Here is a 26,277-nt window from a genome sequence, read left to right on the forward strand (position 1 = left end):
AGCAAACGTTCGCTAATACAGTGAGAATAAAACAAGACATTTTTGCTCTTCTCTCTTCAGCGGCCCGATGATGAAGCTGGTGTATAAACTGCAGGCAGAAGAGTACAAATATGAACTTCCTGTCAACTATCTCCCGGTAGGAACATTTAGAGCAGCGTGTGTCTGTAGCAGCGAGAATGTAAAGATCTATTCTGCATTTTTATCAAACTGTTATTGATGGTGGAAGAGTTAAAGCAGGAAAGGTTCCGCCAAACCATGAAACCACGACTCTAATCTGAGGAACGATGTAAAAGGATCAGTTGTGGTTAATTAACTCCACGTCAAACATTGCAGGATTTTTCCACAGTGATCTATATGGGCGCATGTCAGTGGTTCCCACATTTATTTGCTGCAACCCTGTTGAAATAAACTTCATCAAGACAGTTGCTGCATAAAGTGACTTTTATCAGTAAACTGCACACAGTAACTACATTTAGTTATATTTTGAATTTATTGATATTTACTGATGCTCTTAATGGACCAGAAAATGGCAACAATAACAATCCTGAAAATATTTGTAGTTTTTGAGGTTTTCAGGCGTCATTAATTGGAATTTATGGTTGTTCAGATAAATCCAAAATCTCATAAGACATTTTACATGATAAGGTAGGAGCTGAAAAACAAGTTTAACTTGACAAATGTCAGTCCTCTAACATTAAAGACAAAATAAAGTTGCATTAGAGTTTATTCGCTTTAAAGGATTTTATTTCTACACTGTCATAGCTACTTTCTCTCAATGTAGGGAAGCATTTGCTCTTAGGTTTACCCAGAATCCCTTGCTATTCATACACCTGACCCTAGACATCATACAGGTAGACGCCTCCAAAGACTGGTGCTGCCTACTGAAACTGATGTTTCAGCGCAGCCGCCATCTTGGATGGGTCTCTGACATGACCCCAGTGTATTTGTTTGTGCTGAGGAAGCCGTTTCTTCCACTAAAATAAATCATAACTCCCTGAATTTTTACCTGATTTTCACATTATGTGGTTTGTTACAAACAGCAGAGATGTGGTTATGATACAGGACGCTGTCACACAAGATAAAACATTTTTTATGCTGAAATATGTTGTTTAAACAACTTCTTTCATAAATGTTTGCACTTTAACAGATAGACATATGGGATGAATGTATAAATGCATGATTTAATGCTGAAATACTGTGTTTTATGCTATTTAACAGACATGTGGTATGACATATTATGCTGAAATTTTTATTCTCTTAAATTTAGAGTATTACATATTAATATAAATTAATACATTTTATATTTATTTAAATAAACGAGGTGGATTGTTAATTTATATTTATTTCACACTCTCACATGGACAATTCTGAGTCTTCTCTGGACACCAACAATAATGTCTTCATATTTTTGCATGCTGTGCATACACATCTTTTGGAAAAGTGCTCATTACAATTTCCAGGTCTCTTACACTACCCAGTTTTTAACTCAGCTGGAGCTTAAGATCCTTAAAGAACTGTTTTGCACAGCTTCTTGCATGTGTTTGTACTCTGTAACTCCACGATATTTAATTTGACAACATCATTCAGCCTTAGTTGGTGAAATACGGCGACAAAAAAAATGAAAAAGCATAAAATCACGGTCCATCTGTTGGGTTGCTGCAATGTTCTCACCAAGTAAAAAAAAAACTCCAGAGCCAATCTCAGCCCAGAATGGTGATCTGCACCCTGTGATCTACTTTCAGTAGTTATCGCCGGTTATTGCAACCATAAGCGACAGAAAATACGGTCAAAGTTTCCCCCTCTGCATTTACTGCTGTCCGCTGCTATCCCAGCCTTGATTAGGAGAGACCCATCCAAGATGGCGCCGTGCTCCAGCACTTAAACAGGCTTCTACGTATATGTCTATGCACAGACCACCAGCAGATGGCGCTGTTCTCCCCTTATAGCAAGATTTCTCTATAATGAACCCATGGACCCTTTAACTGTAACACTAATGTTGTATTTCCTGGACTAAAAGCTGTTCCTGCCTTCACCCCCTCCTCATCCACATGTCTGTGTGCTTTTAAGGGTCCAGTGAAGGCCTGCATCCAGGAGGGAGTTCTTCCTGACTGTCCTCTGTTCCACAACAAGCTGCAGTTCCCACCGCCGGGCGTCCTGACTCTGAACCTCGCTCTCAGTATCCTTTAAGAAGCCGACGCTGCTGCAGGCCTTCCTGTAGCGGATGCTCTCATCACTTTATTTTTCTCTTCTCTGTATCGTTTGATGTTGATTTGTGTTAAATCTAGTAGTGAAAATTATGAAATCCTTGGAAAAGATTTAAAACTTTCACCATCAGGTGGAGTGACGACTAACGAGAAACATCAACGTCTGAGAAAGTGAAAGTTTTCCTCAACACTTTTCAGATCCTTTCGAGTTCTTCATGTTTAATTTCGCCCACTGTCTCGTCGCTCCGAGGGTGAGTTTAACGGCTGAAGGTGTGAAAACTTTTAAGCTCCTGTAGGCAAAAGTATCACATTCCAGATGTTTTTGGTTTTGTTTAAATCTGACTAATGTCTAGATTAATTTATTCACTGGATATTAAAAGTCTGCACGGCCCGCTTCAATGTCCAGGATTTTGTCACTGAGAAAACTTGACTAAGATGAAACCTTTTCTACTTTCAACGTGAGCTGAAGAAGTTAACTTGAAAAAAGACTAAATATGTGGACGTGTTCAGAACCTGGTTGAAGCTGATATTAGACAGAATCTGGAGCCGCTGGACTTCATTTCTGATTAAGCTCAGCTGTTTTCATCCAAAGCATCAACAGAATCTCATCATTTAGTGCAGGAGATGATTTAAATGATTTTTTTACTTTATAATGTCAGACATAGAATTGTTTCAGTGTAGCAAATTTATGCCTTTAATCATGGAAAAACATTTATTCTCGAAAATTTACGATTTTAACATAAAACATTTTTCTCAGGATTTATCTTTTATGTAAATGTATGTAAAATGCTAAGTTATTTATGAACTTTATGAGAACACAGTCGTAATATTATAAGAATTAAGTCACACAGTCGTTTACATAATTGTTTCAAAGTCCGACACTGATAATAATTTGATGCTGATTTGCTGAAAGGATTTCTTTCTTAACCGTGAAACCAAAACCAAAGTATAACGTTATGAGACGCTCAACATTCCTCCTTTTACCGCAGGACATTTTTATAAAATTATTACTTTATTAAAAGTTTGGGAACCTCTGATCAGGAGGTTCTAGTCAGGAGAAAGATGCACAAAGTTTCCAAGACATTAAGTTAACATGGCGCACATTAACTACTAATACTAGGAAAGCTATTTATAAGTAAAGTTGTTATTATTATTATTATTAGGGAAAATAAGCAGCGCTGTGACATCACCAATAACTGGAAGTCCCTCCTAGATTAATCAGAGAGGTTTCCAGGAGTTTTACGGCTGCATCAGGAGTTTCTTAATGTGTGACGACAGCCTCAGAGATAAAAAAAATAAAATAATTTAAGCTCAGCTAAGTTTTAACGAACATGACGACGCCTCCCTGAAGCAGTTTGGCGTCTGGTGGGACGACCAATGTTGAACTTTTAGGCCAAAGTCCTGTTAGACGTGTTCATTGTGCTTTCTGTAAAGCACGGTGTTGGCAGCATCATGCTCAGGGATTGTTCATCTGGAACTGGAACCTTATTGGATGTTGGCATAAAACCTCCAGGCTTCCAGCAGGAAGATAAAGATGGAGAGGAGCTCCATCCTCTGAGTTTAAAGCAGAGAAGAAGGAGAAGGGAAATACAGCCTGAGCCAAAAAGCACCAGCGTGTTTAAAACCAGGCGGTTTAACGAGCTGGAGAGGCTTTCCTGTCCACTCTAACGAAGGCCGGGTAATTAAGTGTTTGTGGAGTTTTATCTTCTAACTTGTCTGATTTCAGAACTGCCTTCAGCCCCAGGTCAGCAGCTTGACAGACAGCGCCTACTTCCTGCTGGTGGACATGTACCTGAAGTACTTCCTGCCCGTCGAAGGAAGCGTTCCTCCGTCTCCGTTCTCCGACTCCAGAGGCTCCGTCACGGCTCCGTCGCCCCGGTAAACATCCATCGCCTCCAGGAAGCAATTTTACAAACAAACGTTTAAAAAGGAGCTTTGAACATAAAATAATGTGTGACTAAAGCAGAGCAATAAAAATATGTTGTTTATTTCTGTTTCTCACCTTTTATATTCTGGCTTTTAGACGGATGTAGACTCCTGCTGCTCCTGGTTGCAGCCAGGAAAGGATGATAGATTCCCTATTAACTCCCATAAAGGCGTATATTTGACGTTTCTTCCCTCAGAGCTTCCGGCGTGTCGTTTGCTGGTTACGGCGTTCACAGCCCCAGCCTCCTGAAGCATCACATTTTCCACCAGCCGTCGGTGAACGCAGACCCTGCAGCCCAGGAGATCTGGAGGTCGGAGACGCTGCTGCAGGTGAGAGAGAAGCACAACCAGCTGGATTCACAGCTTCAGGCATCGAACACTTTAATGTTCCCGCCCTGGTTACACATTCAGAGAAGAAGAAAACAGTTAAAACCAGCTTTCAGAAACTGCTAATAAAAGATTGTTTGGTGCTGGTGGCCTTTATTCACAGTAATCAGCAGCTAAAGTCCCAACATGACTCAAACTCCTGCCCTGGGGAATATTAATGTCCGTTTCTGAGGTGCTGCTGCTTCTCCTGAAAGAATATATATATTTTTTTATATACTGATCATTGTCTTCTACTTATCCGAGATCAGGGCAACAGGTCCAGGTGAGAAACTCTGACATTCTTCTCCCCAACAACATTCCCAGGCCAGGCGGGATGTATAGTGTGGCACTAATAGTCAATAAAATAGCAAGTTTCTACGTTAAATATTATCAAGGCTATATATAAAAAAGTGAGTCAAAAGTCTGTGGATCGACCTCTGGAGCTGTTTGTCAGTAATTAATGAACCAGACACTGAATTATAGTTGGTGCAGGTACCATGGGTTAGGAAAGAAAACACAGAATGCCCCATTGGAAATGATGCTTATAAATGATCCCAATAATAGATTCTCAGTACTGCCCATGATTATATTGTCCATTTTATTTGAAGGTTTCCCAATTGTCTATAACTGAGAAGCAATGTTGGGTTTGTTTGTGTGAATCAGGGTAATGATCACTGAGAGAGGGGGGGGGGGGGGGCTAGAGCAAAGGCCTCTTTAATCTTCAGTAGCTCACCATCATTTTAACCCAAAAAACAGGGTCTCCTGGTCATTTCCTTTCACATTTATATCTGCATACAATCTCATCAGCAGCTGGTATCTGAAGCAGCAGCTCTGTCTCTTGGTTCCCTTCTTCACATCTGATCAGAGCAGGCTTGTATTTACCTCCATGCAATGCATCAGCTGAACCAGAGCATGTGACCAGGAAGTACTAGCGATGTAAGAGCATGTCACTGATGCATACCAGGAAGTAGTGATGCATAGAAAGGCAGGTTCTACCTTGGGTTACAATAGTCCCTCCAGAAAGTTGTAGTTCTTCTCCCAGTGGGACTTACCTGAAAAAACCTCCAAGGGTCAAGATGTCGCCATGATCAGGGATCCAAACCGCCTCAACTGACTCATTTGGATGCAGAGAAGCAGCAGCTCTCCCTCAGATAACAGAGCAGCTCCTCCTCTCTCTGAGGCTGAGCCCAGCTAACCTCCACTGGAAGCTCATTTCAGCCGTTTGGATCCAGGATCTGGTTCTGTTAGTCCTGATCCAGACCTCATGACCATAGTTGAGGGTCAGAGCCTAGACGGACCGTTTTATCCAGAGCTTTGCTGTGGTGGAGAGTATTCCTCTAAATGTGTTCAGGTTCTGGACAGAAACGTAAAGGAAAATCAGCCAAAGTCCAAAGTAAATCTTCAGACCTTCAGAGAACTCTGGTCTGGATCACAGGAAGCATGCGGGCCGGGTCGAGACTTAAGAACTTTTACTATTTTACATTCTTCCTGTGTTAAAGGTGTTGAAAACGTGACTAAAATGGAAGCTGATGTGGGGGGGTCGCCTCTTAAACGCTGATTTCTGTGTGTTCAGATGTTTGTAGAGGTCTGGCTCCATCATTACTCCTTGGACATGTACCAGAAGCTGCAGTCTCCTCAGGTAAAGGTGAGTCCGCTACCCCTCCCCCCCCCCCCCCTCCTCCCATCACACACCTCCTCCATCCCTCCCTGGATCCCGCGCTGCAGCGTTGCATGGCTGGCTGTTGATTGGCTGATCCCAACCTGCTCCCCGTCACCATCGGATCCGCTGATGTTCCTCCAGCAGAACCTCATTCGGCCCAAACGGTTCGTCTGTGGACGTTTAGTTCAGGTGGAGCCCGTCATCAGCGATGCTGCAGAGAATACGTTGAATCGTTCCTCTGCTGTGTTCACACCACGAGCAGCTGCTCCGCTTTCATGGACAACCGGCTGCTTGCTGTGTGAACCCAGCAGGAATCCTGGTTTGATTTGAAGCTGATGTTTTACGCTGCTGCGGTCAGGAGCCGGCATGTTCCTGCAGCTTTTCCCTGTCGTCACCTCATCCTCTGCATGCTGCATGTCACCTGGTGTCGGTACTGTGGGAGGAACGCCGTCCTGAAGTCTCAGCCAGAACCTCAGTGGAGTCAAACACGTACGGTTCTGATCCAGTCGGCCCTCGGTTCTGCATCAGCTGAGCTCTGCAGCCTGATTCGTTAAAGGGGAAAACAGAGGAAAGTGGAGGAAGAAACGTGGAGCGTCTCCAGGGTCTGAAAGAGATGGAGCTGAAACAGGATCCTGTTAACTTTGGAAGATTTCAGTAGTTTCAGCTAAATAAATACAGAATTAATTTTGTTCCATTATTGCTGCAAAGAACATGTTTTGTAAATGGAAATTTGAAGAAAATTTACGAGTAACTTTGCTGTCTTCTCAGATTTCATTTTTGAAAAAATCACTTTGTTCTATATTTTATTGTTCCACTTTTTAAAACATATTTTATATTTTCAGGTTATAACCTCTTTTTTTACAATTTTCCGATTGAGTTTTACAAATTGCATTATCTTCAAGCTGCGTTTTCCAGATCACATTCTCTGCACTTCTGGCTCTTGATGAACATTGATCAACAAAAATGTTGATAATGTTACTGCAGAGGAACGACCCCAGAAGTGAGGAGAACGCGATCTGGAAAACGCGGCTTGAAAATAATGCAATTTGTAAAACTCAATCTGAAAATCAGAAATTTGAAGAAAAAAAACCTGAAAATATAAAATCTGCAAAAAATAAAATGATGTATAATAAAATCTTAGAAAACAGCAAAGTTACACTCAAACACTTTTTTGATTAAGAATTTTTTTCAAAGTTTAATTCTTAATCTTGGTCCATTTTTGCTCCAAAGAACATGTTTTGTTAAATAGAAATTTGGGGAAAAAAATGCCATCCAGATTTTAGAAAGGGTTTTATAAGTTTTGAGAATAACCTTGGAATTTTCTCAGGTTTTAATTTTTAAAAATATCCCCTTTTCCATGTTTTATTGTTCCTTTTTTTTGTGCAGATTTTCAAATTACATATTTTTTTCAAATTTCTGTTCAAATCTCAAAAACAGCTAAGTTACACTTAAACACTTTTTTAGATTAGGAAGTTTTTCAAAGTTTGATTGTTGGATTCTTTTTTTCCTCTACGTTTACAAAACGTTTCCTTTACAGCAATAATGGAACAAAATTCACTCCATTAATGGGAACAAACCGGGTCGACGCAGCACTGGCTCTCGTCTCAGTCTGGAGTTTAAATGTTTAACAAGCAAAGAACATTAATCTAAAACTGGTCTGGTGCTGAAACTTTGTGTAAAATCAACCAAAGTCCAAAGAAAAACCCTGAAACGGGTTTTTGTGGAGAACTTTTAATCAGAATAAAGAGTTTAGGCAGTGACTGGAACCAGAATCTAAATGAGATCCAGGGTTGATCCGGGCGCTTCATTTCTCCTCTTTCCTCTGGTTTCTGATTGGATCGGACCGCGCTGCTCGCTGTGCTGAAGCAGAGACAAAGATTTACCAACATGGAGCTTAAAGACACAGAGATGTTGGGCCAGTCTGGACGGCTACATGTTAAAATGGCAGCAGGTTTACTTGGACCTGCAGACCGGGTCCGATCTGTGAGGAGACCAGAATAAGCTCAGTTCTGCTCTGAGACTTGATGCTGGTGTTCTTCTCAACAACATGCATGACGACTTGGAGAGGCCCGGGTTCCCACCAGGACCGGTTCCTCTGGACTCTCGGAAACCTTCCACCTGCATCAGAACCATTCTGCAGGCTTTGTCCTGTTAACCCCAACACGCTCAGAGAGGACTCTCACTGGAAGATTTCACACGTTTTCACTCTTTAGACCAGATGTTCTGCACTCAGCTGCATTTAACACTGAGCTCAGATCTTCCAGTCTGAGTTCTCTCTGTTGAGCTGCAGGGATGGATGCTGATGTCGAAGCTTCTGGAGTTTTTCTGTAAAAGCTGGAAACAGTCGTCCCTCCAGAGTGAAATCATGTCCATCCCTCCAGCACGTCTCTCCCTCAGTCTGCAGTCTGGACAAGGCAGCGGTGTCCAGCGTCAGTCCTCAGGCTGCCGTCCTGCATCCCTTGAACGGGTCGTCTGCGGGTTCCTGTAGAACCTGACGGCGTGCTGAGCAGCTCGCTCCGTCGTGTTGCACAGGAACCCGTCTGGAGGGCTGCAGCTGGACACCTCTGGGATGCAGCTGCTTCATCGCCACCAACAGATGAAACGTTTTGTTCCCACAGTCAATATTTTCTTCTTGTTTGTCTCCTCTCCCGTTTCCCTCCTGAATGTTTTTCGGCCAAATGTTTCTCTCTGTTTGCTCCCTCTTCCTCCCCCCTCTTCCTCTGTGCTGATCCTCCTCCTCCTCTTTGTCGTGGTCCTCCCCTCCCTGGTGGTTACGGGTGAACAGCTGGCGCTGCTGCAGTACCGCCTCAGTATGTCCAGCATGCCGTGCCAACCTCACGCCCCACCAGGCTCTGGGACCTTCCACACCTACCAAGTACTTTTACCTTTTCATTCACCCCCGGCCCTCTGGGGCCTCCTGGAGGTAAACCCTCGGTCAGCGCGGTTCAGTCGAGGATACTTCTCTGACGCCGACGGCTGCGTTTAGCAGACCGGCATGTTTTATATGCATGTAAGGCGGCGACACGGGGCCTCCGCACTGCTTGGCATTCTGGGTAAAGATGTGGGATAAACATAAAACTGGATTTTTATATCTGTGTCATAATCTCACTCTGAAAAATGTCAGAACAAACCAACCTTTTATTCTTTTGGGGTAAAAATAGCCCATCTCTGTTCTGAAGAACCCTTTAAACTTCTGGAAAAATCAAACTAAAGGAAGCTGAAGGTCTAAACATCTGCTTAGCCTTAAGAAAACCACAGATCAGTGAGAAAGGTTTCAGTTTGCTACAGAGCACAAAGGTTGGGCTCTGGAGCGATGGAAAAAGGTCCTGTGGTCCGATGGGTCCCGATTTACTCGGTTCCAGAGCGATAGGAGCATCAAGGAGAGGAGAGAGAAGCAGGAAGTGATGCGTCCATCTTGCCTCAGTTCCCCTGGGGGGGGCTGAGCCAGGATCTGGGGTTCCTGCAGTCGGTCAGGTCCAGGTTTAGCAGCGTTAGGAACCCAAAGAAGGTCTGCTGAAGACTCTGACTGGGTCGTTACGGCTGTGGTCCAACATGACAGCGCCAGGATCCATCTAGCTCAGGCTGTAAGAGAGTGGATTAAAGAGCATCTTGGTCACCAGAGTCCAGACGCTGACCCCACTCAGCATCTTTGGGTCGGTCCAGTTCTCCCATCATCTCTACGTGATCCTGGTGGAAAAAAAATAAAGCAGCTCTTGACAGAAAAAGATGTTTTGAGACTGAAGAAGTTAATCACAAAGAACCGAAGCTAAAAAGCGCTTCAACCAAATATTAGAGAGTTTGGGTCGATCTGAATACATCTTTTGGGTCAGGACTCTTCAGCCAAAGCGGAAAAGTCCGATAGATTTCTGACCCCAAACCATTTTATTTAAAACATATTTAGCATATTTACACCCCAGGAAACTGGATCATTGGTTAAAGGTTCATAGACACTTTGATCAAGTATGAGACCTAAATACGAGTAAACTCTGCAGTTGCATTGATTTTAAGGTTCCAACAACCAGTGATGTAGTTTAAAACACATCCCACAAAAATGAAAGGGGCTTAAAATGCATGAATAACAGATTCATACATTTCTTTACTGGAGGGCTCAAACAGTGCGGACGGCTCTGGATGCCAACGCTCCTTTTCTGACCAAATCTGATGGAAACTGAGCAGCCAATCAGAGCAGCCCTGGAAAGATGTTATGATAAAAGCTATGAGATGAGACGACTTTGACAAAATAATAAAAAAAGAATAAATTGGTTTGTGTTTGTTGTGAGACTGTGTACTAATTGCTAAATGAAAATCTCCCTGATTCACCATAAAGTCTCACATCTAAGTAAGTTATTTAATTAAATAGGTATAACTGCTGGAAAGAAGAAATATTTGTTTATCCGCAGACATCAGGGTTCTGGCATTTTTCTCAGAGCCTGAAGGGGTTTCCTGAAACTTCAGGAAAACCTGTAGAAGTGACTTTGAACCAGAATCTGCAGTTTTAGTCCGTTTAAACTCTCTCTTTGGGAGCGGCTGTTAGGTTGTCTGCAGCTTCTTCTGGAGGAAAGTCTCATAGTTCTGGTCTCACGTTGAGACCTACGTTGCTTCAAAAGGAGCAGCTGCGCCTCTAAGAAGCCGATTGGCTGATAAAACAGGAGATCTGGATCATTACCACCTTTGTTTCTCCATTTAGTTGATTCTGCGCTCTAGTTCTAAGGAGCTTAACGCATTCAGACCCACAGAGTTCGGTATATTTGGACCTTTCTGTGCCAGATCGGGTCCGTCTGGTACAGCCTGCTGGTTTTCCGTCCAGTCGGAGGCTTTCCTGCAGAGAAGTATCCTCGACAGCAGGCGTGATCCTGCAGCAGAGCTTTGGAGATGAGTCTTTGAGCGGCTGGTTTGGCTGTGGTTCTGTTGTAATGCATGATCTTCACGCTGGTTGTGGCGTGTTTTCATGTCCTTCCTGCTGCCGCTGCTGATTTAACGCCAGCAAGAGAGAAAGAAACAGGTTTGCATGAGTTCCTGTGTTTCTGATTGGCTGCAGAGGGTGATGGCTGTTTGCTGCAGAAGATCAAGGGTTGCATCGTGTTGGTGTAGCAGGAAGTGAGGTCCCAGCGCTGGTTCTGTTGGATTTGTGTTAAAACAGAACCGGGCTGAAATCAGCGGATTCCTGGGAGAACTCTGAAAACGTCTAAAATAAACATCAGAACTGAGCTAAATTCTGTTATTAAAATATCTTCTGACCCAGAGTCAGTGAGTCCTCGGGATCGGCGGGTGTGAGACCTCACTTCAGGCCGGGCTTTGCTGTGATTGGCTGGTTCCTGGGGCAGGTTGAGATGATTGGTTGTCTTTTCAGGAGCCCTTCAGTCCCTCAGAGGAGCACGTGTTGGTGGTGCGCCTCCTGGTGAAACATCTGCACGCCTTCTCCAACAGCCTGAAGCCTGAGCAGCTGTCTTCATCGCCCTCGGCCCACTCCCACACCCACGCCAGTCCGCTGGAGGAGTTCAAGAGGTCAGCATCACCAGGCTGTGGAGCAGGAGCTGCAGTGTTACACTAATGATGCATTAGAAGATAAAACCAGCTTCCTAAAGCAGCTTTAAGGTTCTGAAGTCAGGTTCGCCTCTGACCAGTTGCACCAAAAACCTGTTTAGGGTGAAATTTCGTACACAGCGGTTCCTCCACAGTAATAAGATTGGTCGCGTTTTATAGAAGGAAGTCGGGGCCCACTTGGAATACCGTATTTTTCAGACCATAAGGTCCACTAAATATTATATAAATACCATTATATAAAGTGTGTAATATCACTCCTCCACGTCCACAGCTCTCTATCCGTCTCTGTGGGAGGACAGAGTAGCTGGACTACACTGCCCTGTTTCTAACATCAGGCCAAAATAAACTTTTATATTGAATTAACTTACTAGGTTTATTGTTGCTAGCGCGTACTTCAGGCTGCCTCACATGAATGCACTTCTAGTTTAGACATTACAGTCAGGCAGTCTGGTAGACAGCTCAGGGGTCCTCAGGTAGTGACACAGTGTACCGTAATGCTCCTAATATCCATTGAGCGGAGCGGCTTCATAGCTAACCCAAGTCGTACTTACACATTTTAACAGATTTTTGAGTGCATTGTACCACATAAAATCAGTCAGTGAGCACTGTCTCTACCCGATCCATACCGGTAACTTCCGGGTCGCCAAAAAAAACAATGTAATTACGGTACTGAAAATACTTATTTTTATACTTAAATCATTAAAGAATGCTAAAATATATTGTATAGAAAATATTTAAAATTTTTCTGGAAGAAATTGATGCGTTTTACATTCTGTACGTTGCAATGCCTAACGTCATCATCGGATATGCTCAGAAGTCCGGGAATATATTATTGCGCAACGTTTGTCTGTATTGTCTGAATACACTCTATAAGTTATATTATTTGTTCAAACAGGACTGGAAAAAATATTTTTCTCCTTAATATTAAGGTGAATTTTGTTATTTAAATAATCTTGTACAAAAAATTTAGTTTTATTAGAAAGTTAAAACCATATATTAAGAGTTTAGCGCCCTCTGGTGTACAAATCATAAACAAGAGAAGACCCCGTCGTTAAAGTATTCGCATTGTTTATTTTTTTACAAAAATCGAACAGGGAATAGAACAAAGAACACACAACAAAGCCAAGGCATACTTTTTTTTAAATGCATTTTTTAAGTACAAAATACATATGCAAATCAAATAAATGATAAAAAAAACCCTGAAGAATATTCAAAATAAAATACGTTTCTATACTCCTAAACGTGTTCATAGCTGGGGTTTTTATGTACTTTAAGTAATGGTGTATATATTCTTATTAAAAAAAATGTGTGTATATATATATATATATATATATATATATATATATATATATATATATATATATATATATATATATATATATATATATATATATATATATATATAATATAAATAAATTTACATTTTTCTCTATTTTTGATATATTCAATTCAATTTTATTTATATAGCGCCAAATCATGAAACATGTCATCTCAAGGCACTTTACAAAATGAAGTTCAATCATATTATACAGATTGGGTCAGATTATACAGATTGGTCAAAAATGTCCTATATAAGGAAACCAGTTGATTGCATCAAAGTCCCGACAAGCAGCATTCACTCCTGGGGAACCGTAGAGCCACAGGGAGAGTCGTCTGCATTGTACATGGCTTTGCTGCAATCCCTCATACTGAGCAAGCATGAAGCGACAGTGGGAAGAAAAACCACCCATTAGCGGGAAGGAAAAACCTCCGGCAGAACCGGGCTCAGTATGAACGGTCATCTGCCTCGACCGACTGGGGTTACAGAAGACAGAGCAGAGACACAACAAGAGAAACAAAAAGCACAGAAGCACACATTGATCTAGTAATCTGTTCTACATTAGATGGTAGTAGCGGGTGAGCCGTCTTCTCTGGATGATGTCACTGTTAACAGAACGCCAGACCAGGTGTACCTACTATGAAGAGAAAGAGAGAGAGCAAAAAGTTAAAAGCTGAAATGACGATAGTCATTTCAATGTAATACAATGCAACACTGGAGAACAGTAGACTGAAGAACAGTAGAAATCAGTAGAGTGAGAAAATTAGACCCTGATGTCCTCCAGCAGCCTAGGCCTATCACAGCACAACTATAGAGATAGCTCAGGGTAACATGAGCCACTCTAACTATAAGCTTTGTCACAAAGGAAAGTTTTAAGATTAGTCTTAAAAGTAAACGGGGTGTCTGCCTCACGGACCAAAACTGGGAGTTGGTTCCACAGGAGAGGAGCCTGATAGCTAAAGGATCTGCCTCCCATTCTACTTTTAGAGACTCTAGGAACCACCAGCAGACCTGCAGTCTGAGAGCGAAGTGCTCTGTTAGGAACATACGGGGTAATCAGAGCTCTGATATATGATGGAGCCTGATTATTAATAATAATAATAATAATAATACATTTTATTTAAAAGGCGCCTTTCTAGACACTCAAGGTCGCCGTACAGAAGGGTAAAAAACAGAATGTCAGGAACAGAATCAAAACAAAAAACATTTAAAAAATAAATAAAAAATAAATAAATACCGAGGCTGGGACAGGGAAATTGATAATTAAAGAGAATAGGCGGTCTTAAACAGATGAGTTTTGAGTTGTGATTTAAAATTTTGAAGTGAGTCCGTGTTTCTAAGTAGGGGTGGTAGAGAGTTCCAGAGGCGGGGGGCAGAGCGGCTGAATGCTCTGCTCCCCATGGTGGTGAGACGGGCGGAAGGGACAGACAGGTGTAAAGCAGATGAGGATCTAAGAGCACGGGAGGGGGTGGGAATGTGCAGGAGGCCTGACAGATAAGGGGGGGCTAGGTGGTGAAGGGCCTTGAATGTCACCATGAGAATTTTATATTGAATGCGGAACTGCACGGGGAGCCAGTGAAGCTGTTGGAGGACCGGGGTGATGTGGTGGATAGAGGGAGTTCTTGTTATGATGCGAGCAGCTGAGTTCTGGACCAGTTGTAGTTTATGGAGTGATTTCTGAGGAAGGCCGAAGAGGAGAGAGTTGCAGTAATCCAGTCGGGAGGTGACAAGGCTGTGCACAAGTATGGCAGCAGTGTGTGGGGTAAGGGAGGGACGGAGGCGGTTGATGTTTCTTAAGTGAAAGTAGGCAGACCGGGTAATGTTATTGATATGGGATTGAAAAGATAGGGTTAAGGGCTTTATACGTTAGAAGGAGAATTTTAAATTCTATTCTTGATTTAACAGGAAGCCAATGAAGGGAAGCTAAAATTGGAGAAATATGATCCCTCTTGTTGATTTTCATCAGAACTCTTGCCGCAGCATTTTGAATCAGCTGAAGACTTCGAACTGCATTTTGTGGACTTCCTGATAGTAAAGAATTACAATAGTCCAGCCTTGAAGTAACAAATGCATGGACTAGTTTTTCAGCATCACTCCTGGACAGAATGTTTCTAATTTTGGCGATATTCCGGAGGTGAAAAAGGAAACTCTGGAAACCTGTTTAATATGGGATTTAAATGACATGTCTTGGTCGAAAACAACACCAAGATTTTTAACTTTATTACCAGAGGCCAAGTTAATGCCATCCAGATTAAGGGATTGTTTAAGAACTTTATTTTTTGAAGACTCTGGCCCAAAGATTACAACTTCTGTCTTGTCAGAATTTAAATGCAGGAAATTTAAAGTCATCCAGCTTTTGATGTCATCAAGACATGACTGCAGTCGAAGTAACTGATTGGATTCATCTGGATTTATGGATAAATATAGCTGAGTGTCATCAGCATAACAGTGGAAATTAATCCCATGCTGTCTGATAATGTTGCCAATCGGAAGCATATATATAGTAAATAGAATTGGTCCAAGGACTGAACCCTGTGGTACTCCACAAGTGACCCTAGAGTTTGAGGAAGATTTATTATTAACATGAACAAACTGGAATCTGTCTGACCGATAAGATTTAAACCAGCCTAATGCTTTTCCCTTAATCCCTACAGTATGCTCAAGTCTTTGTAGGAGAATATTGTGATCAACTGTATCAAATGCAGCACTGAGATCTAACAGGACAAGTATAGACACAAGTCCATTATCTGAGGCCATGAGAATATCATTGGTGACCTTCACCAGAGCTGTTTCAGTGCTATGATGAGCTCTGAAGCCTGACTGAAACTCCTCAAGTAGGTCATTACTTTGTAAATGTTCACATAGTTGATTAGCAACTACTTTGTCAAGAATTTTAGATAAGAAAAGAAGATTAGATATAGGTCTGTAATTTACTAACTCATCTTGATCAAGAGATGGTTTCTTAAGTAAAGGTTTAATAACAGCTACTTTAAAAGCCTGTGGTACATATCCATTTACCAAGGATAGATTAATCATGTCTAAAATAGGACCACTGATCAGAGGGAATACCTCCTTAAACAACTTGGTTGGGATTGGGTCTAACATACAGGTAGAAGGTTTAGATGAAGCTAAAATTTTAGATAGCTCAGAAAGCTCTACTGCTTTTAAACAGTTCAGACACTGCGCAGGTTCTAAGGATTCCTCCAATGCTGCCTCACTTACTGAGGACGAGGTAATCATGTTTGGGAGGATGCCAATTATTTTATTTTTAATGGAATCAATTTTATTTATGAAGAATCCCATAAAATCATTACTGCTAAGAGCTAAGGGAATGGATGGATCAACAGAGCTGTGGCTCTGGGTAAGTTTGGCAACTGTACTGAAGAGAAATCTAGGATTATTCTTATTCTCCTCAATTAATGATGAAAAATATGCTGCTCTAACTCTGCGAAGGGTCTTGTTATACAACAATAGACTGTTCTTCCAGATTAGGTAGGATTCCTCTTGGTGTGTAGAGCGCCATTTTCTCTCCAATTTCCTAACATTGTGCTTCAAGGAACGCAGCTCTGAATTAAACCAAGGAGCCAGCTTCCTGTGAATAATCACCTTCTTTTTCAAGGGAGCTACATTGACTAATGCAGAACGCAATGACGAAGTCATACCGTTTACAAAGACATCTATTTGTGAATTGGAAGAAACAACATTGCTGCCATCTACAGGGCATTTCTGCAATACGGAGGATATTAAAAAGGGGTCAGACTCTTTAAGTTTTGATACAGCATTATCCGATAAAGATCTACTATAATGGAACCCTCTTTTGGGGGTGGAGAACTCAGTTATATTAAACTCAAATGTTATTAAAAAATGATCAGATAGGACAGGGTTGTGAGGAAATACTGTTAATTCTTCACAATCAATGCCATATGTCAGCACAAGGTCTAAAGTATGGAGCCAAGAGTGCGTCGGTTTATGCACATTTTGAGCAAAACCAATTGAATCTAGGATAGTTTTAAAGGCTACACTAAGGTTATCACATTCTGTGTCAACATGGATGTTAAAATCACCCACTATAATAGCCTTATCAGTATTTAACACCAAATCAGATAAGAAATCTGACAACTCATCCAAAAACTGAGTGTAAGGGCCTGGTGGACGATACAAAACAACAAACAGAAGAGGTTTTATTGCTTTGCAGTTTGGATGAGGGAAACTGAGGGTTAAATGTTCAAAAGAACTGTAGTTATTAATTGGCCTGGGACTAATTAATAAATCAGACTGAAAGATGGTTGCCACTCCTCCTCCTCTTCCCACAGATCTGGGAATGTGGAAATTTGAATAATTGGAGGGAGTTGACTCATTTATACTAACGTAGTCCTCTTGTAGCCAGGTTTCTGTGAGACAAAACAAATCAATCTGTTTATCAGAAATCAATTCGTTAACTAACAAAGTCTTTGGAGGGAGAGACCTTATATTTAATAGACCACATTTAATTGTTTTATTTTTAGGTTCAAGGTGAACCGTATTGATTTTTATTAGGTTTTTATGATTTGTTCCTTTTAGATAAGTTTTTGATCTGTTAAGTTTTGGCCGTAGGAAAGACACCGTCTCAATAGGATAATGGATGGGTAACAGTACAGAAGCTGCAGAGAGGTGTGTTAAACTACGGCTCTGCTTCCTGGTCTGGACCCTGGGTTGTCAGCATTTAGGAGGACTAATAAATCCGGCCAGATTTCTAGAAAGAAGAGCTGCACCATCCAAAGTGGGATGAATGCCATCTCTCCTGATCAGACCAGGTTTTCCCCAGAAAGTACAACAGTGATCATAGATAAGGCGCATCACCAATTTCTGAGAACATTTAAGGATTTCAACTGCACCTTATAGTCTGGAAAATACAGTACTTAAAAGCAGAACTTTAATGCCACATGTATCTGGGTTTGGGTTCTGGTGTCACCATGAGGTTCTACCTGACCAGGACCAGGCTGAGCTTCCAGACACACAGCTGCTCTAATATAGAAGTTAAAATCTTAATTTAACCGTACCGCAATGTGATCTAATTATTTCTGGATTGCTTTTAAGCAGCAGTTCTCTGTAGAGGTGATCACATGAATCCCTGAGCCAACACTCTGGGTTCATGTGATCACAGCTGCAGCCTTGAACGGTGCAGCAAGTACCGGAGCTTTGCAGGAACAGGGAGGTCTCAGGTCTGAACAGAACCAGACGATTGGTTCCCAAAACAAACCGCTTCACTTCCTGGAAGCTGTGCTGACCATCAGTCCCACAGCAGCAGCTGGAAAAAGACGAATGAAGTTTAAATCTGCAGAGATTGCTGCTTTTAATGTGCAGAAGCTGCTTTTATACTGACTCTAAACCTAGAAATGTTCCCAGTGGAAGGTAAGTGTGGACACAGGTTTGGATTTAAGTTCAGACAGATAATCTGAGATCTTTCATTTTGAATTAAACCGACTGAATCCCCCCCCAAATTTGATCAAACATTGAACATAGAAACTAAATGGCTGCCATTTTTCTCACATGCATGTTTCTGTCTGTGCGCCTTATTGAGCACCGGTGTGGTTTGCTGCAGGGTGGTGGTGCAGCGTTTCGTGCAGCAGAAGCTCTACCTGTTCCTGCAGCACTGCTTCGGACACTGGCCCCTGGACGCCTCCTTCAGAGCCGTACGTTTCAGCCGCCTCTCTTTTCCTTTTGCTCCTGATTAACCTGACCTTAACGTACCTCTGAGAAGAAACACAGCGTTTAGTTTCAGTTTTAGCTTCATCCTCCCCTCATTTGGGGAGGATGTGAAATGAAATGGACACTCCTGACATTAAAGCTGTTTATGGAGGAACTGACTTCTGGGAAGGAAGAATCACAATATCCGTTCACCCAGGTTCTGATTTCTAGTGTTTTAGTTTCTGCATAATGTCTGAGAAACGATCGCTGTGGTCCAACACTCAGTTTGAACATTAAAATGAATCCAAACTGAAGATAAATTATCTACATTTATGATCTACATTAGTCATACTGTGATGATGAATTATTTTAATGTAATTGTCTCTATGGTGATGAATGAAGAGAGTTTATTCCAGATTCACAACCAGATCAATGTTTTATGCAATCTTTTGCTTTGACATAGGATGAACCAGGATGATTGGTACTATAGATCCTTCAAAATTAGATGGTAATGGTATCTATTAGATTAAAAAAAGGGATTTCCAGGCTCAGTTTGGCCGAGAGCAGGATTCCCCATAGCCTGCATTTTTTTATTACTTTTTTAGAAAAGTGATGTTTTTGTCTTATCCCAGAACATTCAACCTGCCTTTAATGTCTCCTGGTCTCACTATAGATTGATAAGATTGGATTCATGGTTTATTCATAAAACACAAGTTGCACATAGGAGGCCTTCAGGTGGGTGGGGAGAATAGGTGAATTTGACCTTAATTAGTATGTAGGCTTAGATTACCTAGTCTAATGTACATTTAAATAATGTGCGCATTTGAATCTAAAACAGCCTTTACATAATTAGCTGAACCCCAAATTGTAGATAAATGCTCAGACTGTGATCTTGTGGTATGAGACTGATTCATTAAGCTTTCATGATATTAATTTTATGCTATGTTACTGTTTGGTTTAGAAATGTTCTTTGATTCGTGTGACTATTCCATAATCAAAGGGTGGACTGTGATGGAAAATATTTTGGTCTGCTTCTAAATTTAAACCTTGTGCAAAACATGTTGTCACCTTTAACAGAATGGCATGTATAGTCTGCAGCCTGTGTTTGCAGAGATGTAAGGTTAACCAGAGTTCAGTTTCTCAGTGTGCTGAGAGGCTTTAGGGCTGGACGATAATTTAATAACTATATACATCGATCGATAGACGTATGTCAATGATAGAAAAACAGGTAAATTAAAAGTTAAATAGATCAATAGTTTTCCTACCTTTTTGCATTTTAGCCATGTAGGTTAATATTACAGTCATTACGTCTTCCAACCAATCACAACACAGACCCAAGAACAAAGCTCCGCCCCTCCAGAGAGTTCAGAGAACAGGTGTTTATTATTATTTTTGGGTAAAACGTTGGTTGAACCATGGGTTGTTTGAAGTCAGTGTTTGTGTCTTCATTTAATAATAGGTCTACACTTAAATTATATGTTTTGAATTTGTTGATAAGTATCAATATTGATAAATTTGATTTCTATTTTATTGATATGCTTTTTTTCTATATTTTGTCCAGGCCTAGTGTGCTTATACGGTCGTAAGGCAAATTATTTGAACTTTATTACCTCTATCTGTGTCTCAAAGTGTGGGGGGTATGATGGTAATTTAGAGTGGGAGAGGAGAGTTGGGTCCTCCCCAGGTTTAGGAGAGATTAAAGGTCGGGACCAGGATGGAGCTGTTATCTTTCAGAGAGGAGTCTGTTTCTTCATGACAGACTCCTCCTGTTTGTGTACATCTGTTCCCTATAAAGACACAGGGTTTGTCTTACTTGGTGTGCATTTGGGGAAGAATGCACCTTGTTTGCTTCAATAAAGACCGGTCTCTGTATTGAAAGAGTTTCTTGCTTCTTGCTAATAATTTTTCCATGACACTAGTCAAGATGGTGATTACACATTTATTCAGTCCTGGTTGTTCCCGATGTTCAGGTGTTGGAGACGTGGCTCAGTTACATTCAGCCTTGGAGATACACAGGAGAGAAGAACAATCCCCAGCCGGACCAAAACAGAACCGTCCCGGACAAATGGTGGGTGGACCTGCTCTGTGTTTCTGGTTAACGGCTGTTCTGTCTGTGAAATCCAAACCCTGACTGGACCTCTGCTGCAGGGAGCCGTTTGTTCACGAGAACCTGCTCCTGTACACGAAGCTCTTCCAGGGCTTTCTGAACCGGGCGGTGAGGACGGACCTGGTCAACCCCAAAAATGCCCTGATGGTGTTCAGGGTGGCCAAAGTGTTCGCTCAGCCCAACCTGGAGGAGATGATCCAGAAAGGTGAGGATATTTCTCTTCAGGTTGCTGAACAGGAGCTAAACAAGCAGGCGTCCATGCAGTGTTTCTCTGCTGCATTCTGTACGTTTCCCTGCTGCGTTCTGTACGCTTCCCTGCAGCTTTATGTATGTTTCCCTGCCGCTTTATGTACGTTTCCCTGACGCGTTCTGTACGTTTCCCTGCCGCTTTATGTACGTTTCCCTGCTGCGTTCTATACGTTTCCCTGCCGCTTTATGTACGTTTCCCTGCCGCTTTATGTACGTTTCCCTGCAGCTTTATGTACGTTTCCCTGCTGCGTTCTATACGTTTCCCTGCCGCTTTATGTACGTTTCCCTGCCGCGTTCTGTACGTTTCCCTGCCGCTTTATGTACGTTTCCCTGCCGCTTTATGTACGTTTCCCTGCCGCGTTCTGTACGTTTCCCTGCCGCGTTCTATACGTTTCCCTGCCGCTTTATGTACGTTTCCCTGCAGCTTTATGTACGTTTCCCTGCTGCGTTCTGTACGTTTCCCTGCCGCTTTATGTACGTTTCCCTGCTGCGTTCTATACGTTTCCCTGCCGCTTTATGTACGTTTCCCTGCCGCTTTATGTACGTTTCCCTGCAGCTTTATGTACGTTTCCCTGCTGCGTTCTATACGTTTCCCTGCCGCTTTATGTACGTTTCCCTGCCGCGTTCTGTACGTTTCCCTGCCGCGTTCTGTATTGTATTTTATATTTTATTTTATTTAATCAGGACAGTGCACATTAATGAACAATCATACTCTTGTACAGATTGTAAATGAGCCAGATTATAGCATAGATGCTAATTTACATCTGTCGTCCTGAGGCAGGAACAATAAAAAGACAACAACACAAGATAAAATACAATATCAGTCAAAATACTAGACACACGTTCAAACAATGACATTACAAAAAATAAAATTAGTGAGTGCATGACTGAGAACTTTTAAGAAACTGTTTAAGGTGCTTTTTAAATGTGCAGTAAGTGGGACATTCCCTGATGTTTGTTGGGAGGCTGTTCCAGAAGTGACCCCCTCTGACGGATAGAACAGTTTGTCCAAAGGTTGTTCTTCTGTGGGGGATCTCTAGGTCTCCTCTGGAAGAGGCTCTAGTGCAGATACGTCTGCCAGGTCTAATGTAGGTAGAAAGTGGAGGTGGGGCTAATCCATTCAGAACTTTGTAAATTAAAGAACTATTTTTAAAATGGATAAAATTTTCAAACTTGAGCATATTATATTTTTCCAAATATAATATGGAATAATTCTGTACGTTTCCCTGCCGCGTTCTGTACGTTTCCCTGCCGCGTTCTGTACGTTTCCCTGCCGCGTTCTGTACGTTTCCCTGCCGCGTTCTGTACGCAGGGTTCGTACGGGTGCTGGAAATCCTTGAAAATGCTTGCATTTTGACATTGTGTTTTCAAGGTTTGAAAAGTGCTTATATTTTGGATGAAATGCTTGAAAATGCTTGAAATTGTAACTATTTCTTTGGCAACAAATACCTATCTAACTGAATCGTGTGTTTATTAAATGGAGAAATAAAATGTTGGAGAGCCCGAAAATGAAACCTGCTCGCTTCTGCGATCTGCTCGCGACTGCGATCTGCCAGTCTATTTCCATGTGTGACTCCGCCCCCATGAAACCACTACTGCACCATGCCGGGAGGTTGTCGTTTCAATGAACGTTGGCTGGAAGATGATACAAATTATGGATTAAACGGGGACAAACCCCACGAGTTGCCTCTTGTAAAGTCTGCAAAAAAGACGTGCAGCTTTTCACAATGGGGGGGTCTGCACTCTCGAGTCACATGAAGGGTAAGTCATAGACTTTTTAATTAAGCCAACTGAAGTAGCCTAGTACGCGTTTGCGCCTATTTGTTTACGCTAGTAACTGCTAGCTAGGTATTCACAGGCTAAGTTCAGTGTTTCGCAGGAATTTGTTTAGGCAAGGCGGAGAGTTGTTGGCCGGAACAAGATTTGCGCGGACGACTGACCGACTGGCAGGGGGTCGAACAAGACAAGTTTTGCGCAGACGACTCGCGGACCGGGGGGGGGGGGGGGTGTATCTTGCCTGCCAATCACTGTATGCACGCGCAAAAGCAACAACAAACAACCGCGTCAAATAAACATGGACAGAAAAGCACAGCTACAATCAGCAGTGACGGTGCAGTGAAAGTAGCCGGTGGAGTAGCGCCTCTACCATCCACATCCACTCCTCCAGTCCAGTCTTCTAATCCACAGCAGGCAACCAGCAAGACCACAAACACCATAACATAATTTTTCAGCTCTAATCCAACACTTCAAGCAGAAATATGCTGGGCAACAAAAGTTGTAACCAGCCATTATTCCTACAAATCATGTGAGAATGCAGCAGACATTTTCAGAACCATGTTTGCTGGTAGTGAAATTGCAAAGTTTACTTGTGGGGAGAGAAAAGCAGCATACCTCACCACATTTAGGATTGCACCTCATTTCTCTTCCCTAATGAAGGCCAAAGCCAAGAAAGAGTCTGAATATGTACTTCTGTTTGATGAAAGTTTAAATAGGAAAATTAAGAAAAGCCAGCTGGACATGCACATACGATTTTGGAATGATAACCAAGTAAACTCAAGGTACCTAACATCATTTTTCATAGGTCATCACACTGCAGAACAAATGCATGAGAAGGTTGAAAAGGTGTGTTCAGATATAGGCTTCCAGAACCTGATTCAGCTGTCGATGGATGGCCCAAATGTAAATTTGAAGCTCTTCTCACTGGCCCAGCAGAACATTGACAAACAAAACTTGTGTTTTGCTTAAATATCTGATCCTTCTGCTAACACAATTTTGGTTGTTTATAGCATCTCTTTTAATGCGATTAAAACACTAATTAATAATTTTGACTATGTATAGGTATGTAATTTACGGTGGCGTAAGGTGCTGGAAAAGTTTTAAAATGGATCTTGAAAGTGCTTGAAAAGTGCTTGATTTTGACTTTGGAAAAGGTGTATGAACCAGTACGTTTCCCTACTGCCTTCTGTACGTTTCCCTGCCGCTTTATGTACGTTTCCCTGCCACGTTCTGTACGTTTCCCTGCTGCCTTCTGTACGTTTCCCTGCCGCTTTATGTACGTTTCCCTGCTGCCTTCTGTACGTTTCCCTGCCACGTTCTGTACGTTTCCCTGCCACGTTCTGTACGTTTCCCTGCCGTATTCCATTCGTGTTGCTGCTGCCTTTTTGAACATTGTCTCTCTGCAGGCGAGCAGCTGTTTCTGGAGCCAGAACACGTCCTCCACCACCGACAACCCCGTGGATACCTGACACCGAGCCAGGGGGGCAGCTACCTGTCATCGCGGCAACGGGTGGTGACCGATACGGTGTTCAAGGTGAAGAGCCATGTGTATTCCCTGGAAGGACAGGACTGTCAGTACAAGCAGATGTTCGGACCTGAGGTCAGAGGAGCGGTGAGTTTCAGCTTGTTTCTGCTCACAGATCCGTTTTCATTTTAAATGTTGGCCCTAAAGCTCCTCAGTGTTGCTCAGAACGTCGCTTTTCTCTCTGCAGGTCATGAAGTTCATCCAGATCATCGCACAGGCCCGCCATACGGCAAAGAGGATATCGGATCACTCCACTGAGGCAGCGGCCAACAACTCCTTCCTGTCCTGGTTTGGACTCGGCTCCTCCGACCTCAACAACACGTTTTCTGGTGCCGAGCCAGAGGAAAGCGGGGAATGCCTGAAGAAGACCCACGAGTTCCTGGACCGAGCTCTGGAGAACCTGTGTCAGATCTTTAAGGTTCGTTTTTTTTAATTCCCTCTGAAGATCCGGGTCATTGCAGGTCCTCATGTCTGTGTCTGTCTGTGTTGCAGCTGAACCAGGGCCAGCTGGCCCAGCTCATCTCCAACCTGAGCTCCTCCCAGGACGACGGCCACTCCAGGCAGCTGCCGGACTGCATCCAGGGGGAGAACGGGCTGATTCTGACCGACCTGGGCAGGAGGCAGGTTGGTGCTTGGTTCTGCGGGAGGAGGAGCTCCAGCTGCAGCTTCCACCTCACGCTCTGTGTCTGTCTGCAGATCATAAACGGTCTGCGCAGGTTTGAAGTTCAGTATCAGGGCGATCCGGAGCTGCAGCCCATCAGGAGCTACGAGAGCGCCTTGCTGGTCCGGTTCCTCTACAGACTGTCCTCTCTGCTGAACGACAGGGTGAGTAAAACACTGCTGAGGTTCTGCTGCTACAGGTTGGACCTCAGCGCCTGCAGAGACCCTCCTCCTCCATCCTGTGATGCAAACGTTGCTGTAAAGTGGTTCTGATCAGTCCGAAGTTCGTCTTCCTGAGGGTCTGTCAGGATTTTGCTGCCTCTTTATTTTTTGGCTCAAGTTTTTTTCAATTTTTAGGTTTAACAGCAGCGATCAAAACCATGTAGATTATAAGAAGTTCTGCAGCACTGTGGAGTGAAATATAAGAAACTCGGTCAAGATCTCTGATTTCTTCCTCTCTCAGTTCCGAGGCCACATGTGCGCTCTCTGCTCGCGCTCCGACTTCCTGGGCCGCCTCGGCCGTCGCTACCTGACGGATCCAGACTCCTCCGTCCGGCCCAAGCGGAGCCCGCAGTCCCGGCGGACTCTGGAGCGGAGCCTGCAGCCACGGCTAAGCCTGCGTCCACTGGCGAGCTACAGGACGCTTCTGGTGCTGCTGCTCTTCTACCTGCTGGGGGCCCTGCTGTCGTTGGGGCCCCTCCCCAGCACAGTCCTGCTTCTGACTGGGGCGGTCCTGTACGGAGTCCTGATGACGCTGTTTGCAGAAAAACTGAAAACACATTGAGGCAAATGTTGAGCCGGAACATTAAAACGTTTCTCTGTTTACCACTTTGATCAGAACTTGGACCGGCTGCTCGTTCTGGGAGAATTCTGCTGTAAATAGTTTTTTGATTTTACCTTCCAGCGTCTGGAAACAGCTGCAGGCCAAAACCGTTGGCACCAATAAAGTATTTTTCTCAATGAAAACAGAATTTGTGTGAAGAGATTGATTTATTAACTTTTTTATCATCGTACTTCGCTCTGTGCAGAGAAAACTCAGAAAAGGTTCAATCAGCTTTTACCTCCATGAACAGAAATGCATGAGGAGCACTGCTCGTCTGTTCCAGATAAAAACCTGATGGGGGGAAAAAAATCTGTTTTGTTTTTACTGTACAAAAATTGAGGAAAATGGATATTAGGCAAATATTTAGTGAATAAACTGAGAACTGCTGAAAACTTGAGCTTTTCACTGACTCACCAGTTCTAGTATGGAGCGAGTTTTGTTCCATTATTGTT

At 42.7% G+C, this 26,277-nt stretch overlaps 1 protein-coding gene across 7 annotated transcripts in view; it reads left to right on the plus strand.

The window, feature by feature from the left end:
* Nucleotides 1–25,973, plus strand: part of smpd4 (sphingomyelin phosphodiesterase 4) — a 28,538-nt gene extending 2,565 nt beyond the window's left edge. For 2 of the 7 annotated variants that reach the window (XM_036151662.1, XM_036151663.1), the window contains exons 5-20: nucleotides 61–136; nucleotides 2,068–2,176; nucleotides 2,403–2,455; nucleotides 3,931–4,082; nucleotides 4,328–4,460; nucleotides 6,070–6,141; nucleotides 8,942–9,079; nucleotides 11,507–11,661; nucleotides 18,600–18,690; nucleotides 20,656–20,753; nucleotides 20,834–20,997; nucleotides 24,224–24,429; nucleotides 24,530–24,760; nucleotides 24,835–24,966; nucleotides 25,039–25,167; nucleotides 25,466–25,973. In XM_036151662.1, the coding sequence (XP_036007555.1) occupies nucleotides 61–136; nucleotides 2,068–2,176; nucleotides 2,403–2,455; nucleotides 3,931–4,082; nucleotides 4,328–4,460; nucleotides 6,070–6,141; nucleotides 8,942–9,079; nucleotides 11,507–11,661; nucleotides 18,600–18,690; nucleotides 20,656–20,753; nucleotides 20,834–20,997; nucleotides 24,224–24,429; nucleotides 24,530–24,760; nucleotides 24,835–24,966; nucleotides 25,039–25,167; nucleotides 25,466–25,786 (2,260 nt within the window). In that variant the 3' untranslated portion in view covers nucleotides 25,787–25,973. The remainder of the gene's footprint in view (nucleotides 1–60; nucleotides 137–2,067; nucleotides 2,177–2,402; nucleotides 2,456–3,930; nucleotides 4,083–4,327; nucleotides 4,461–6,069; nucleotides 6,142–8,941; nucleotides 9,080–11,506; nucleotides 11,662–18,599; nucleotides 18,691–20,655; nucleotides 20,754–20,833; nucleotides 20,998–24,223; nucleotides 24,430–24,529; nucleotides 24,761–24,834; nucleotides 24,967–25,038; nucleotides 25,168–25,465) is intronic. The other 5 variants (XM_036151665.1, XM_036151664.1, XM_036151666.1 and 2 more) reach the window with 5 other exon arrangements.
* The last annotated feature ends 304 nt before the right edge of the window (nucleotides 25,974–26,277 follow it).

This window comes from Fundulus heteroclitus, chromosome 20 (assembly GCF_011125445.2).
Source record: "Fundulus heteroclitus isolate FHET01 chromosome 20, MU-UCD_Fhet_4.1, whole genome shotgun sequence".
NCBI classification, from domain to species: Eukaryota; Metazoa; Chordata; class Actinopteri; order Cyprinodontiformes; family Fundulidae; genus Fundulus; species Fundulus heteroclitus.